Below are 17723 nucleotides of genomic sequence, written 5' to 3'. Positions count from 1 at the left end.
CTACTTTAGCACTGAGTCTACATGACATAACATCCTAAACAATACCCTACAGCCCTCTATCCGAGCCCTAAATACTAGATCAAGGCTAGTGGTGGTAGTTCTACTGTCTCTCTGTTCGCTGTGTGCTCTGTCCTGGTTACTTGGCCTGGTGTGCGGAGCAGTATTAGCCAAATGAGACATTTTCGCCATCATTGAGTCGGATGATGAGTTTTGGCAGAGCACTGGCCAGCTACGGCAGGCAATCACAGCCCATTGCCCCCCCCCCCCCTCCCCCACACACTAATTACAAGACACACACACACAGGGCCGCTCATCTCTCAACCATGTGAGAGATTGGAGAGAGGGGAATGGGAGTTGATGATGAGAGAGTTGGTGAAAGTGTACATATTAAGCCCACCAAAAAATACTTTTAGACATTTCTAATATATACTGCCCTTATTTCTGGAAGAAAAGTGGAGATAAAATGAAATATGAATCTCTCGTGAAGTTTTATGACTTGACTTACAATATTTGTTTATATCTGAAAAGTTTGTGCTGGGCTTAATGGGATGAAATGTACCCTTTTAATGGGTGCTCCAAATAAACCCACCTCTTATAATTGATTTGAATTAATTTCTAAATGTTAAAAACCTACAAACTAGGGGTCCAATCGTGTCCACAGAGATCAATGTGGACTTAGGCTTTTGTTCTTGCCTACCTGTACACACCTGATTCGACTAATCAATGTCTTCAATCAAGACATGGTTAGTTAAATCAGGTGTGTTTTTGCTTGGTTAATTAACAAAAACCTGCACTGGCCCTCTGTGGATAAGAAGCCATGCACAGAGACCATAACACACGCAACTTTCAATGAATTATATGAAACCTGATTCACATTTGCTGCACTGCTATTCTTGTTTATTAGTTCTACTTGTCTTCCTAAAGCCTGTCTGAAGACTGTTTCAAATTGTTAAGAGAATTATGTTCTCAATGTTCATCAACTGAACTTCAATTAACTACTCGGTCTGTTACCAAGAATTTGTAAGATACTGGTTGAAATGAAACAGACAGAGGCCAGTCTACAATAGTCAGAATGTTTATTTACGAGAGCTCTGCTTATCATTTCCTGTACATTGGTTTATATACCTCTCATTTTGTCATAAATGTCCCTCCTCCTCTCAGACAATGACAATATAGTTCACAAGTCTTCTCCTACTCATACATTGCCTGCCACCTGTTATACAATCTACTACAGCCCAATAAAATGCAAATTAATTACTTAAAAATCATACAATGTGATTTTCTAGATTTTTGTCTACATGCTTTGTAAGTAGGAAAACCTGCAAAATCGGCAGTGTATCAAATACTTGTTCTCCCCACTGTATATATATATAAAATATTCATGCTCATTCAATATTAGGGATATCAACACACTACCCCCATGTGGGCTCCCAAGTAGCACAGCGGTCTAAGGCACTGCATCTCAGTGCTAGAGGCGTCACTACAGACACCCTGGTTCGATTCTAGGCTGTATCACAACCGGCCGTGATTGGGAGTCCCATAGGGCGGCACCATCTCAGGGTATTTAAAATATCTCAGGGTACTTAAAATATCTCAGGGTATTTAAAATATCTCAGGGTCGCTTCACCACCACATTTTTGCATCATCAAAATCTTGAGTATCAGATACAACATTATATCAATGATTTCATGTGAATGAATAAGGTTTCACCCTTTGAATCCTTTACAAATATGTTTCAAACAGAGGGTTCATGGCATGAAGGATCATTGGTCTTATACTGTTCACTGTAGATGGAGATGGGAGAAGGAAAGACAGGAAAGAAAATGGAGAAAGGGGGAAAGAGACTCACACACTGATCCCAAACATGCACTGTGTGTGTGTGTGTGTGTGTGTGTGTGTGTGTGTGTGTGTGTGTGTGTGTGTGTGTGTGTGTGTGTGTGTGTGTGTGTGTGTGTGTGTGTGTGTGTGTGTGTGTGTGTGTGTGTGTGGTAACGCGTTCAGGGTTCAGTGAACCGTCAGCGTCATGGTCACAACCACTCCCTCTGCTCTGGCTGTTCCTATGGTAACAGGGTTTGGGGGAGAGAGCGGGACGGGATGGGGAGGGGCGGAAGAAAATAGGTAGGAGGATGTTAGACATTACAGAGTCACTTTGGTGTTGCTGGGATTTGGCCAATCCTGACTCTGTAGTTTAGACATCCCTAATTCTTCTACCCTTCTGAGGATTGCAGGCCTGGACTAATAGCTGTGTGTGTAGATTCAACCTCCCCCTCTCCTGACACACATACACACACATTTAGGCTTTATAAACCGAGCCGTCAACGTTTGAATGTGCTTAAAGCACCATACATATAGAAATCATTCAGAGCAGTGGGACAGGAAGTAATGAGAGAGACTATGAAGCAGTTTGAGACCTATTGAGATGTACTCTTGGAGGGGTTTATGACAGTTCTATTAGGCTGGAACTGCTGTTTGAGTGAATATGTTTTTCAGGTTGGTGATTTCTCAAGGCTGTTCAGTCTGAAGTATACAAGCTGTGTGTGGGCGACAGCGATGAGCAATACTGAGGACATACTCAGCAACTTCTCTTCCTTAGACAGATAATCAGAACTCTGTCTGTGCATTCCCATAACGTTTCTCTCCTGCCCTGTGTCTTTTCTTCCTGTACACACCAGTCGTGGGAGGTGATCTTCACTGCATTGCAATGTCTCAATAGACCAGAATGCACCACAGAATACCTTTCACTGTTCAACCGCGGCTCCTGAAAGCTTGTTCCCATTATAGAAGATGCTTTATTGGCTTGTTTTATTGTTGTATCAGTCCATTAAGGGCCTACTTATTAGCCTACATTTTCTGAGTCAAACTAAGCACACTAATTCAAGCATTCTAATACCTGTCAACAAAGGAGTTAGGTGACATGTCCATGGTCCTTGATAAGTGTGGTCTACTCTAGGGTATATCGGAATGAGCTGTATAGGAGTTGTCAGTGTTTCTGACAGCTCCTAGATATCTACGAGTAGAGCTTTGTAGCAGTAGGAGCAGTAATTTGGTCTAGTGGGACAGTAGTAGCAGTAGGAGTTTTATAGCTGTAGTAGTAGGAGTTTTATAGCTGTAGCAGTAGGAGTTTTATAGCTGTAGTAGTAAGAGTTTTATAGCTGTAGTAGTAGGAGTAGGAGATTTATAGCTGTAGTAGTAGCTGTAGGAGTTTTATGGCTGTAGCAGTATGAGTTTTATAGCTGTAGCAGTAGGAGTTTTATAGCTGTAGTAGTAAGAGTTTTATAGCTGTAGTAGTAGGAGTAGGAGATTTATAGCTGTAGTAGTAGCTGTAGGAGTCTTATAGCTGTAGTAGTAGCAGTAGGAGTTTTATAGCTGTAGCAGTAGGAGTTTTATAGCTGTAGTAGTAGGAGTAGGACTTTTATAGCTGTAGTAGTAGGAGTTTTATAGCTGTAGTAGTAGCAGTAGGAGTTTTATAGCTGTAGTAGTAGCAGTAGGAGTTTTATAGCTGTAGTAGTAGCAGTAGGAGTTTTATAGCTGTAGTAGTAGCAGTAGGAGTTTTATAGCTGTAGTAGTAGCAGTAGGAGTTTTATAGCTGTAGTAGTAGGAGTTTTATAGCTGTAGCAGTAGGAGTTTTATAGCTGTAGGAGTTTTATAGCTGTAGTAGTAGGAGTAGGAGTTTTATAGCTGTAGCAGTAGGAGTTTTATAGCTGTAGTAGTAGCTGTAGGAGTTGTATAGCTGTAGCAGTAGGAGTTTTATAGCTGTAGTAGTAGCAGTAGGAGTTTTATAGCTGTAGCAGTAGGAGTTTTATAGCTGTAGTAGTAGCTGTAGGAGTTGTATAGCTGTAGCAGTAGGAGTTGTATAGCTGTAGCAGTAGGAGTTTTATTATAGCTGTAGCAGTAGCAGTTTTATAGCTGTAGCAGTAGGAGTTTTATAGCTGTAGTAGTAGCAGTAGGAGTTTTATAGCTGTAGTAGTAGGAGTTTTATAGCTGTAGCAGTATAAGTTTTATAGCTGTAGCAGTAGGAGTTTTATAGTTGTAGCAATAGGAGTTTTATAGCTGTAGCAGTAGGAGTTTTATAGCTGTAGCAGTATGAGTTTATAGCTGTAGCAGTAGGAGTTTTATAGCTGTAGCAGTAGGAGTTTTATAGTTGTAGCAATAGGAGTTTTATAGCTGTAGCAATAGGAGTTTTATAGCTGTAGCAGTAGGAGTTTTATAGCTGTAGCAGTAGGAGTTTTATAGCTGTAGCAATAGGAGTTTTATAGTTGTAGCAATAGGAGTTTTATAGCTGTAGCAGTAGGAGTTTTATAGCTGTAGCTGTAGGAGTTTTATAGCTGTAGCAGTATGAGTTTATAGCTGTAGCAGTAGGAGTTTTATAGCTGTAGCTGTAGGAGTTTTATAGCTGTAGCAGTATGAGTTTATAGCTGTAGCAATAGGAGTTTTATAGCTGTAGCAGTAGGAGTTTTATAGCTGTAGCAGTATGAGTTTATAGCTGTAGCAGTAGGAGTTTTATAGCTGTAGCAGTAGGAGTTTTATAGCTGTAGCAGTATGAGTTTATAGCTGTAGCTGTAGCAGTAGGAGTTTTATAGCTGTAGCAGTAGCAGTAGGAGTTGTAGTCGTCAGCATTTGATCTAAGCTGAATTTGGTCCACAGCCTCTAGAGGGGAACTGATGTTTCTCCCTGTTGTTGTCTTCCAGATTAGTTCCCATGTGCGACAGTTACACCACCTCCAATTATGTTCCGATGACTAGTGTCTGAGGGGCCATGGGAGAACTCCATTGATGTCCAGGAGAGGAATGAAGGTGCATGTGTTGGAGAGATGTTTGATTGATGTGGGTGAGTGTGTGTGTCGGTCTGTGTGTACGTGTGTGTTCAAGTGGAAATGAAAATGGAGGGAAAGAACAGCAGGGTGTACCAGAGCAACTTTCCCCAAAACTCATCCATCCCAAACCACAGTGGGGGGTGTGTGTGTGTGTGTGTCAGCGAATACAAGAGGCCATGCTGTGCTCAAAGCTGTGCTTACTGCTGGCCCCACTCACCTGCATCCATCTCTCACTCTGTCTCTTTCTCCCTCTCTGTCTGTTTCTATCTCTCCCATGGGCGTCTGCCACACTCCTCCCTGCATTGATGTGACTGAGACCCTCCTACTGTGTACAGGATTCACTAGGAATACCTAGGAACTAGAGCCTAGGTTTTTCCCAGTCAGGTCAGAAACTCCTCTCTCTGTATGTAATATAGTTGTGTCAGGTTATCGCTTTTCCAGCTGTAAAAAGAACTCCACACACCACTATTATTGGTAAACACATCCTCATATAGAAAGTTAGCTTTGTATACGCTACCTGGATCCAATAACATACTGATCTATATCCCTAATGGTGCAGATCTGAGGTGTGAATTGTATTCATGTTAGTCTCTCTTATCGATGCTTCACTGGTTCAGAGCCAGCTCAGCTATCTTCCTGCCACTGCTGGGAAAGTTGAACTTTCTCTCTTGTGTTAAACCCATAGTGCAGTTGAGACGGCGGCACACACACACACACACACACACCGGATCACTCAGCTGCTCTACTTTATGGAGAGGAAGAAAGTCTCCTAATGTTCCCTGCCAAGGAATACACATACACACACACACACACCTTGGCTAAGACTGTAGATCACCTCTCAGTCACGGCCCTGTGCTGCAAATGAGACTGATGGAAGCTATAGTTCAGCCATTAAGGCAGACAATTGGCTGGGAGGTGGGGGGGGGGGGGGGGGGGGGGGGCAGGAGAGGAGAGACGGAGAGGCTATGGCAGGAGTTGATCCACTCAATGACTTAATCTGTGCCCCGGGACACACTCTTGCTGTTTCAGGTTCACTCACACACTGACAGCAATAACACCTTGTCAGCCAGGGCTGCAGGGGTGAAGGGCTGAAGAGCTGCAGGGGGAAGGGCTGCAGGGGTGAAGGGCTGAAGAGCTGCAGGGGGAAGGGCTGCAGGGGTGAAGGGCTGCAGGGGTGAAGGGCTGAAGAGCTGCAGGGGGAAGGGCTGCAGGGGTGAAGGGCTGCAGGGGTGAAGCACTGCAGGGGTGAAGGGCTGAAGAGCTGCAGGGGGAAGGGCTGAAGAGCTGCAGGGGTGAAGGGCTGAAGAGCTGCAGGGGGAAGGGCTGAAGAGCTGCAGGGGTGAAGGGCTGCAGGGGTGAAGGGCTGAAGAGCTGCAGGGGGAAGGGCTGAAGAGCTGCAGGGGTGAAGGGCTGCAGGGGTGAAGGGCTGCAGGGGTGAAGGGCTGAAGAGCTGCAGGGGTGAAGGGCTGCAGGGGTGAAGGGCTGAAGAGCTGCAGGGGTGAAGGGCTGCAGGGGTGAAGGGCTGAAGAGCTGCAGGGGTGAAGGGCTGCAGGGGGGAAGGGCTGAAGCGCTGCAGGGGTGAAGGGCTGAAGAGCTGCAGGGGGAAGGGCTGAAGAGCTGCAGGGGTGAAGGGCTGCAGGGGTGAAGGGCTGCAGGGGTGAAGGGCTGCAGGGCTGAAGGGCTGAAGAGCTGCAGGGGAAAGGGCTGCAGGGGTGCAGGGGTGAAGCGCTGCAGGGGTGAAGGGCTGAAGAGCTGCAGGGGTGAAGGGCTGCAGGGGTGAAGGGCTGAAGAGCTGCAGGGGTGAAGGGCTGAAGAGCTGCAGGGGTGAAGGGCTGAAGAGCTGCAGGGGTGAAGGGCTGAAGAGCTGCAGGGGTGAAGGGCTGCAGGGGTGAAGGGCTGCAGGGGTGAAGGGCTGCAGGGGTGAAGGGCTGCAGGGGTGAAGAGCTGCAGGGGTGAAGGGCTGCAGGGGTGAAGAGCTGCAGGGGTGAAGGGCTGCAGGGGTGAAGCGCTGCAGGGGTGAAGGGCTGCAGGGGTGAAGGGCTGCAGGGGTGAAGCGCTGCAGGGGTGAAGGGCTGCAGGGGTGAAGGGCTGCATGGCTGAAGAGCTGCAGGGGTGAAGGGCTGCAGGGGTGAAGGGCTGCAGGGGTGAAGGGCTGCAGGGGTGAAGGGCTGCAGGGGTGAAGAGCTGCAGGGGTGAAGGGCTGCAGGGGTGAAGCGCTGCAGGGGTGAAGGGCTGCAGGGCTGCAGGGGTGAAGGGGAGAGAAGCTAATTCCTTTATACTGAACAGAGTCACTTTCTCACAGCCATCACCAACCCACAGAGACCAAAGACCTAAGGTTGAAGTCGGAAGTTTACATACACTTAGGTTGGAGTCATTAAAACTCGTTTTTCAACCACTCCACAAATTTCTTGTTAGCAAACTATAGTTTTGGCAAGTCGGTAAGGACATCTACTTTGTGCATGACACAAGTAATTTTTCCAACAATTGTTTACAGACAGATTATTTGACTTAGAATTCACTGTATCACAATTCCAGTGGGTCAGAAGTTTACATACACTAAGTTGACTGTGCCTTTAAACAGCTTGGACAATTTGACACAATTGGAGGTGTACCTGTGGATGTTTTTCAAGGCCTACCTTCAAACCCAGTACCTCTTTGCTTGACATCATGGGGAAATCAGCCAAGACCTCCACAAGTCTGGTTCATCCTTGGGAGCAATTTTCAAATGCCTGAAGGTACCACGTTCATCTGTACAAACAATAGTATGCAAGTATAAACACCATGGGACCATGCAGCCGTCATACCGCTCATGAAGGAGACGCTTTCTGTCTCCTAGAGATGAACGTACTTTGGTGCGAAAAGTGCAAGTCAATCCCAGAACAGAAAGAACCTTGTGAAGATGCTGGAGGAAACGGGTACGAAAGTATCTATATCCACAGTAAAACGAGTCCTATATCGACAGCAAGGAAGAAGCCACTGCTCCAAAACCGCCATAAAAAAGCCTGACTACGGTTTGCAAGTGCACATGGGGACAAAGATCCCCATGTGACCCCAAGCATACTTCCAAAGTTGTGCAAAATGGCTTAAGAACAACAAAGTCAAGGTATTGGAGTGGCCATCACAAAGCCCTGACCTTAATCCTATAGATGTGGGCAGAACTGATAAAGCATGTGCGAGCATGGAGGCCTACAAACCTGACTCAGTTACACCAGCTCTGTCAGGAGGAATGGGCCAAAATTCACCCAACTTATTGTGGGTATCTTGTGGAAGGCTACCTGAAATGTTTGATCCAAGTTAAACAATTTAAAGGCAATGCTACCAAATACTATGTGTAAACTTCTGATCCACTGGGAATGTGATGAAAGAAATATAAGCAGAAATAATTCAATCAATCTCTACTATTATTCTGACATTTCACATTATTAAAATAAAGTGGTGATCCTAACTGACCTAAGATAGGGAATTTTTACTAGGATTAAATGTCAGGAATTGTGAAAAACTGAGTTTAAATGTATTTGGATAAGGTGTATGTAAACTTCCGACTTCAACTGTACACGGTCACGCAGTGTGCATCTTATAACAGATCATGAAGCTTTATGAGCATTCATAGAGCTGTATGGCTGTGTAATGGGGCATGTTGGCAGTTGGGGCTGTGATGGGCAGGGTGAATGGTTCAAAAGGGCATTGTGCCTTATCCTTATAGACTAATTCTCTCCCCCAGGCCTCAAACAACCACACAATGAGGAATTGTCTCTCTCTCTCTCACACGCACACACACATAACAAGCCTTTTACACAGAGTGTGTTAGTGGGTGGTTGTTGTGCTTCCAGCCTGGGGTGTCTAGGGATGGATATACTGCAGGTGTCATGGCTGTGCTGTGTGCCAGGGGAGCCGTTCATCTCACGTTTTTAAATGTCTAACGTTCAAGCAACGCTCTGCTTTATGAGTGTGAACGTTGGCGTAACGCTTGGTGTTCATTGGGGCCGTAACTTCTTCCCGGTCCCCTCGGCGCTGTGGCTGGGATTTATCGTCCAGCTTACAGTGGAGTGATTGCCGTGGGGACCGTTAGCACTCGTTTGCTCGTTCCCTCATTCTCCCGGCTTGGTCATTTATTTGACATGTCCTTTAAGTCCTTTAAAGAATTGGGCGTTTCTGCCGAACGCCTGGGCTCTTTCTGCAAGAGATGGATGTGTCGTGTTCAAAGGTCTGTATGTTCTCCCTCCCTTCATCCCTCGTTCTCTTTTTTGAATCCCTCCCTCTTTTCCTCCCTCTCTCCCTGGGCTTTATAGAGTGGTATTACGGCTGTCAGCTAGTCAAGCAAGGGATTTGGGCATGTTTTGTTAATGCTCTCTCCTTTCTCCTGTGGAGAATAACAAAAGTGAAAGTAGAGCGATAAAGCAGCACATGGACTTCAGCTTGTTTAGTTTTTACTCTGGTTCCGTGGCACCACAGGCTGAAGTGGAGACTGAGACTGTGTTTGTGCTGGTACGTTCTAGCCCTATTCATGCAGCTGGCCCTGGGATCAGTGGCAACTGTGCTGATTGTTCGAGGCTGGCGGCCGTTTTTAGAGAAATCGTTAAGATGTAAAACAAGCCATTGTGATCCCAGATTGTTCCCTCAGGGAGTTGTGCGTGTGTATTTGTGTGCGCAGTCGCACACACCATTTATCTTCTGAGGTATTGCAACAGAGTGTTGATTTTCTCTTTTAAAAAGCTTACCAAGCTCAAGTTTTTATTTGACACACACAAGGCCAATTGAATGTGATTCGTGACAACACTGACTACTTGAGCAGAGAGAAAGAAGCAGAAAAAGGAAAGGTTACAGAGAATTAAAACATGAACTGACTTAACAGTGTGTGTGTGTAATGTTACCATGTCATGTAGTGTTTTGTAATACAGTCCAGGCCCTCAGCACTCAGCACACTAAATCCCTTCTACAGAGTGAGCCAGACCTGAATTAACACCACGCATTCCCTCTGCTCATCACCACACACACACACACACACACACTTGTTTTACTATCCTTGTGGGGATCAAACAATTGAATCCCATTCAAAATCCTATTTTCCCTAACCTTAACCCCTAATTCTAATTCTAACCCTAATTTTAACCCTAAGCCTAACCGTTTTTCATTGTGGGGACCTTTGAAATGTCCCCACTTGTCCAAATTGACCTTGTTTTACTATTCCTTGTGAGGACTTCTGGCCCCCAGAAGGATAGCAAAACCAAAAAACAGACCCACACATTCCCTGGTGTTGCTGTCCCCTTTTATCTTGTACTTTTATAGTGGAGTGCTAGGCCTACCTGCTCCGAGGGAATCTGTTTTCTTGAAATCATGTTATGTGGATTGAAAATAATGTATGTACGGATCTCCCCTTCCTAAGGACTGTGCTGTTTATCAATTTGAGCTGAACAAAGAGGTATAATGGGTTCGCACTGAAAAATATGTCGCGTAAAGCTTACTTCATTATTCAAGGTTTTAGATGTTTCACTGCTTCAGGGATAGCGTACGCAGACGTTTCAGCTCTACAGCATTCTTCTTTGTGTAGGTAAAATGTTCTTTCATCCAAAACAGCATTTGTAATGATCATCAGTTGAGCAGCAGGTGCTTCTAATCAGGGTTTGTCCCTCATCTGCCAATCAGGGCCCCTCTGGTCTACTTGTATATATATTAGTCACAAAGAGATATAGAATTATAGGGGATGAGAGTGGGCACGAAGAACAACTCACCAATCAATCGCCGCAGGTGTCCGCTCACCTAAATACGTCACATCAATTAATAGCCCACCACAAATCAATTAATAATAATCAATTAATAGCCCACCACAAAGGACGGCACAGCCGTTCATAAATATGTGGGGCCAACTCATAAACGATAAGCAAAATCTGATATGGACAGTGTGTAACAGTCTAAATGTGGCTTATAGGACGGAGGTGGAATCTAATTCTTTGTTTAAACCGTGTGGAGATAGATAAGTGAATGTATATATCCACATGGCTTCTCTTTGGAGTGATGTGTTGTCAAAGTCACCTACTCTGTGTGATGGATGAATCTTTTCCATCCCGACTCAACGCAATTTATTAATAGAAGGATTTTGTTCTATAAAGTGTCTCGCAACTGGTGAGGTGATATCTTGACGTCTAATTTGGATTTATGTTCTCCAAGATGTACTTTCAAGGTGCGGGACTATTATGAAAATGTTTGTTGTTGTTGCGAAACATAAACGGAACGTTACAGGTTACACAGGGAACCCAGCCTTGAACCAGCTGCTACCCCAGTGGACCTCTCCTTCTCATCTTCCTGAGAATGTCAATACGGTGTACTTTCACGTCTTCCATGTCAAGTCAGATGTAGCTTCTGTGATCTGTTATGTAACCTAGCGCCCCCTGTCGTCTCTTTTCAGTAACGGCACGGCCGGGAAGATGAACGGGGCGTTGGAGCATTCGGACCAGCCCGACCCAGACGCCATCAAGATGTTCGTGGGCCAGATCCCTCGCTCCTGGTCAGAGAAGGAGCTGAAGGAGCTGTTTGAGCCCTACGGGGCCGTCTATCAGATCAACATCCTCCGAGACCGCAGCCAGAACCCTCCACAGAGCAAAGGTATGGCGGAGAGACAGTCATACACACACAGACCACACACACACACACACACACACACACACACACACACACACACACACAGACCACACACACACACACACACACACAACAGCCAGAACGCTCAGCCGAACAAAGATAAGATGGAGAATCACTCACTCACAGCTTATCCAATCCTACAGAGAAAAAGTAAGGAATAAACACAAAGGCATACTGCACAGTAGACATGGATAAATTCCATCAATGCCAGCGTGATATTTCTCTGAAACTGTGTCTTTGACACAAAACACAATTAATATATACATGTTCATCTCATCCGCCTTTTCCTGATGAACTTGTCAAGTCGGAGGGAAAACAAAAGAGGCAGCAGAGCCGACAATGAGACAATGCTGCTGCCACATTAGCAGACACACATCCAACGCACAGAGAGACAACAGAATGCACTGTGATGACAGGCGGCTTGAGGAGACAGTGGGAGTAGGCGGATGGAAGATGTAGGGGGGAGAGGGAGACGGAGAAAGAGGAGATTTTGGTAAAGGCCACTGCAGACACACACCTGTTTATGTCATATTTTATTTATCTTCACTAAATCAAGAAATAAAAAGGAAGAATGGAAGAGAAGGAGCAAGAGCTTTCCCTCACCTCCTCATCCCCACAGCATCTCTCTGTTTTGCTCTCTCTCTTCCCTCCTCATCTCTCTCTCCATCCCTCTCTCTCTTTCTGAGTCACAAACTCCCACAAGCCTTGACACAGCAATTCAGCAGTCTGCCAAGGGGAGACAGGGATATACCTAAATCAAATCATCCGGCCTAAACTCACTGTCATGGGCTCTGTGTTTGAGTCTGAGTGTGTTCATGCTTATGTGTCTCTCTCTTTCTCCTCCTCTGTCTGTGTCCCTAACCTCTGGATGACTTCTCTTCCTCGTTGTTTCTCCGTGGGAGATGTGAACAATGCATTGCTCTCGTCAGCCTCTCCTCTCTTCCTCCATTTTGTCTTTCTCTGTCACTAAGCCCTTGAGTCGTTCTGATTTCTCTGGTTGATGAGTCAAAGTGTGGGAGAGGGTCACTCATAGACACTTTACTTTAAGTAGGGAAAACAGCCTCTCCTCTCTTCCTTGAGACTGTAAACACTCAACAATCTCTCGCTCTCTCTCTCTTTCTCTGGCCTGTAAAATGGAGGATTGGATTGAACAGATTGACTGTTTGATAGTGCTCTGTCTAGGCTTGTATATTCCCAGGCTTTAGGCGCTGTTGTTTTCTCGTCGTTGCGTAAGAACTCTCTAGCGCGACATGGCCTTGTCAGAGCCCTCACACACAGTGGAACCGCAATGGCCCCTCTCGGCTCCACAGTTGCATTGGAGCCAATTCTCATTTCATTGGTGTCAAGGAAACTGTGCCCCTTTCCCCCCGGTCTGTTTAGCTTAAATGAATGACCATATTTTCAGAGTGGTCTCAGTTAGACGGTTGAGTGAGTGTGCTCCGTCACCCCTGGCGATCCAGAGGCCGGGTCAGCGGCTCTCTCTTGACTATTACTAGAGTAATTTGGATTTGTGAAGTGAAGTGGAGTTTTATTTTATTTTCTCTCCTTCTCTCTCTCTCTCCATTCTTCTCTAATCCATTGATGGTAGATACACATTCCTCCTTACACATACTGTTACTGATGCTTCTAGAAAAGGTTTTCCTCCATTTTTCATGTAAAAGATGGCACAATGAATACATTTTACACCAGTGAGTTCGTAGACAGTGTTTCCCATCTGAGTGGTCTGGTTGTCTTTAGATGGTTATTCTGCAGGAAGGGCAGCTGCTAGGTGAGTTGAGTCTGGTCCCAGGCCTGGACTATCTGATGGATGCTGTGTCTGTGTGAACGCTGGCCAGTGCAGTATGGACAGTTTAGTTTGGCTGCGGTTGCTTTAATGTGTTAAGAGTCAACAAACAGATGAGTGGAGAGAGCGAGAGAGAATTTGATTTAGCACAGAGAGGGGGATGAGAGAGGGAGGAGAGGAGAGAGGGCCAGAGGGGTAAACAAAGACAGTTCTCCTCTCTCAACAACAGTTTGCATCCCAGGTTTGTTTGCATCTGTTGTCTAGCCGGGTGTGTACAGCACAGTTGTGAGTGAGTGTGTGTGTGTGTTGGCAGGGGACATACTATGTCATTAATCTTAATGATCGCACCTGTCCTCATGGAGGACACACAAAATGGCTGTAATGTCTTCATTAGCAAGTTGTATCTACTGCACAAATCTCTGGACATGGTGTCTGAAAGAACGACACCTCATATCAGCAACACATACGCTGAAATATAACAGCTCACAGTATCTGATTCTCCATCACCACTCTCCATGTACATCCACTCTGGGGTTTCCCACTGTAGTATCCAGGGGCATCCAGCTATCCAATGGCACACATTCACCTTTACAATTCTAATTCAACCGCATTCTCCCTCAACGCTGAGGCAACGCTCGGCAAACGCTTTGCCTCCCAACACAATTATCTCCTCTAATGGATTCAGTAGAGACCGGGCCGACCTGAGTCAGAACACTGATTTATTTCATTCTTTCCTAAAGCAGCACAGCCAATTAGATTGCCATAACAAGACATTCGCTGTGTTAGCAGTCTACCCAAGTCCAATTAGTGAGCGACTGCAGGTGGATTTTATAATGGGCGAGGGGGGGGGGGGGGTTTGGCATGTGCAGTGTTGGAAGCCTACTCTGTGTGTGTTTGGGGTTAGCCAGGGAACAGCGTTTTTGAGGATTTAATTTGGAGCCGTTTCTCCACAGTTAGTTGTGGTGGATTTGTAAAGTGCTGTGTGTCCTAATCTGGTCTGAAGGTACAGTGGACATAAGGAGATATTGCCAGTCAAAGATCCAATCTTCTCAACACAGGCCGCTATGGCTGAATGTACCTCCCAACCCCCTTCTCTCACTCTCTTCCCCCTCTTTCAATCTACTCCTCTCCTGCTTTATTGAGTATGATCTATTTCTCTCTCACACACACACACACAGCATATAGTGTTCTCCCGTATAGCCACTCTAACCAGAGGGTGGTGTGGTCAGTAATTGCAGCAGCAGAGTTAATTAATGTAGGTCAGAGGCTGGGGGTGAAGGGGTTCTTCCTGGGTGCTGGGGCCCAGTGAAGAGTGCAGGGACCTGGTGTAGAGTGCCCTCTAACCCCCCTCCCTCACATTCATCTCCTCCATCTAGCTCCTCACGACCAGATTAGTGCGGTTCGTTCCTCTCTCTCTCCATCTCTATTGCTCTGTCTCCTCTATCCCCTCCCTGTTATTAAACCATGCTAACATTCTGTTCCTCGTTTGCTGCACTCAATCTGCAATCTGACGAAATCATTCCGCTCTTTTTGACCCCCTCCCTCCCTCCATGCCAGTCCTCTCTTCTCTTACCACTCTCCTTCCATCCGTGCCTCTTCACCCCCTCCTCTCTCATCCCTTTTATTTTTCCTCTCCCCTCCCCCCCACCTCTCTCTCTGTCTACTATGATGGTGTGGACCTGTGGTTGTGGATGTTGTTATTGACAGTGTGAGACGGACACAGGTTTTTTGTGCAGTCAAAAGGCTCCTTCAGTAGATATAAAGCATTTACAAACACCGTCTCTCTCCTAATCTCTATTCCTCTCACTGGCTACTCCTCCCTCTCTCTGCGTTTTGCGCATGTGTGTGTGTATATTTTCTTTCACCTCTGTGTGTTTTGTGCATGCCTGCATGTGTGTGTATGTCTAGTGTAGTGTGTGTGGTGTATTCTAAGCCTTGTTGGCCTTCATATAAATGTTGAGAGAGAGGCTATTCACAGCACACTCCATGTTGTAGTACTCCAGACTGGTCTCCAGACCAGATATTGAGTGTCTCGGTCTTGTCTTGGTGTCGGATACATTTGTACTATGTCTGGAATCTGTCTCCGACAGAAAGAACTCGTCATTGTTTCAGAGTAACAACAACTCCAGTCAGCACATAAAACCTCTTCACCAGGCCAAATATATACACTCCTTTCTGGAAACATTAAGACAGTATGTTAACAGCCTTTATATCTATTATAGACATGTTTCTGCAGTGGTGAACCTATAGACCTTCAGTGTGTGACAGGTTAGTACAGTGGCTAACCTATAGGCCTTCAGTGTGTGACAGGTTAGTACAGTGGTGAACCTATAGGCCTTCAGTGTGTGACAGGTTAGTACAGTGGTGAACCTATAGGTCTTCAGTGTGCGACAGGTTAGTACAGTGGTGAACCTATAGGCCTTCAGTGTGTGACAGGTTAGTACAGTGGTGAACCTATAGGCCTTCAGTGTGTGACAGGTTAGTACAGTGGTGAACCTATAGGTCTTCAGTGTGTGACAGGTTAGTACAGTGGTGAACCTATAGGCCTTCAGTGTGTGACAGGTTAGTACAGTGGTGAACCTATAGGCCTTCAGTGTGTGACAGGTTAGTACAGTGGTGAACCTATAGACCTTCAGTGTGCGACAGGTTAGTACAGTGGTGAACCTATAGGTCTTCAGTGTGTGACAGGTTAGTACAGTGGTGAACCTATAGGCCTTCAGTGTGTGACAGGTTAGTACAGTGGTGAACCTATAGGTCTTCAGTGTGTGACAGGTTAGTACAGTGGTGAACCTACAGGTTAGTACAGTGGTGAACCTATAGGTCTTCAGTGTGTGACAGGTTAGTACAGTGGTGAACCTATAGGCCTTCAGTGTGTGACAGGTTAGTACAGTGGTGAACCTATAGGTCTTCAGTGTGTGACAGGTTAGTTCAGTGGTGAACCTATAGGCCTTCAGTGTGTGACAGGTTAGTACAGTGGTGAACCTATAGGTCTTCAGTGTGTGACAGGTTAGTACAGTGGTGAACCTATAGACCTTCAGTGTGTGACAGGTTAGTACAGTGGTGAACCTATAGGCCTTCAGTGTGTGACAGGTTAGTACAGTGGTGAACCTATAGGCCTTCAGTGTGTGACAGGTTAGTACAGTGGTGAACCTATAGGTCTTCAGTGTGTGACAGGTTAGTACAGTGGTGAACCTATAGGTCTTCAGTGTGTGACAGGTTAGTACAGTGGTGAACCTATAGGCCTTCAGTGTGTGACAGGTTAGTACAGTGGTGAACCTATAGGCCTTCAGTGTGCGACAGGTTGGTACAGTGGTGAACCTATAGGTCTTTAGTGTGTGACAGGTTAGTACAGTGGTGAACCTATAGGCCTTCAGTGTGTGACAGGTTACAGTGGTGAACCTATAGGCCTTCAGTGTGTGACAGGTTAGTACAGTGGTGAACCTATAGGTCTTCAGTGTGTGACAGGTTAGTACAGTGGTGAACCTATAGGCCTTCAGTGTGTGACAGGTTAGTACAGTGTTGAACCTATAGACCTTCAGTGTGTGACAGGTTAGTACAGTGGTGAACCTATAGGCCTTCAGTATGTGACAGGTTAGTACAGTGGTGTACCTATAGGTCTTCAGTGTGTGACAGGTTAGTACAGTGGTGAACCTATAGGTCTTCAGTGTGACAGGTTAGTACAGTGGTGAACCTATAGGCCTTCAGTGTGTGACAGGTTAGTACAGTGGTGAACCTATAGGCCTTCAGTGTGTGACAGGTTAGTATAGTGGTGAACCTATAGGTCTTCAGTGTGTGACAGGTTACAGTGGTGAACCTATAGGTCTTCAGTGTGTGACAGGTTAGTACAGTGGTGTACCTATAGGTCTTCAGTGTGTGACAGGTTAGTACAGTGGTGAACCTATAGGTCTTCAGTGTGACAGGTTAGTACAGTGGTGAACCTATAGGCCTTCAGTGTGTGACAGGTTAGTACAGTGGTGAACCTATAGGCCTTCAGTGTGTGACAGGTTAGTATAGTGGTGAACCTATAGGTCTTCAGTGTGTGACAGGTTACAGTGGTGAACCTATAGGTCTTCAGTGTGTGACAGGTTAGTACAGTGGTGAACCTATAGGCCTTCAGTGTGTGACAGGTTAGTATAGTGGTGAACCTATAGACCTTCAGTGTGTGACAGGTTAGTACAGTGGTGAACCTATAGGCCTTCAGTGTGTGACAGGTTAGTACAGTGGTGAACCTATAGGCCTTCAGTGTGTGACAGGTTAGTACAGTGGTGAACCTATAGGTCTTCAGTGTGTGACAGGTTAGTACAGTGGTGAACCTATAGACCTTCAGTGTGTGACAGGTTAGTACAGTGGTGAACCTATAGGCCTTCAGTGTGTGACAGGTTGGTACAGTGGTGAACCTATAGACCTTCAGTGTGTGACAGGTTAGTACAGTGGTGAACCTATAGGTCTTCAGTGTGTGACAGGTTAGTACAGTGGTGAACCTATAGGTCT

General features: G+C 45.8%; 1 protein-coding gene across 12 annotated transcripts in view; it reads left to right on the top strand.

Annotated features, from left to right (window-relative positions):
* The window catches only part of LOC120031968 (CUGBP Elav-like family member 2), a 118124-nt gene that overhangs the window by 34313 nt on the left and 66088 nt on the right, over positions 1-17723 (top strand). For 4 of the 12 annotated variants that reach the window (XM_038977852.1, XM_038977851.1, XM_038977850.1 and 1 more), the window contains exon 1: positions 11223-11413. In XM_038977852.1, coding sequence (XP_038833780.1) covers positions 11236-11413 — 178 coding nt within the window. In that variant the 5' untranslated portion in view covers positions 11223-11235. Of the gene's footprint in view, positions 1-11211; positions 11414-17723 lie in introns of those variants that run through there. The other 8 variants (XM_038977860.1, XM_038977855.1, XM_038977854.1 and 5 more) reach the window with 4 other exon arrangements.

This window comes from Salvelinus namaycush, chromosome 38 (assembly GCF_016432855.1).
Source record: "Salvelinus namaycush isolate Seneca chromosome 38, SaNama_1.0, whole genome shotgun sequence".
In the NCBI taxonomy this organism is placed as follows: Eukaryota; Metazoa; Chordata; class Actinopteri; order Salmoniformes; family Salmonidae; genus Salvelinus; species Salvelinus namaycush.
This window is presented reverse-complemented; position numbering and strand designations above follow the sequence as displayed.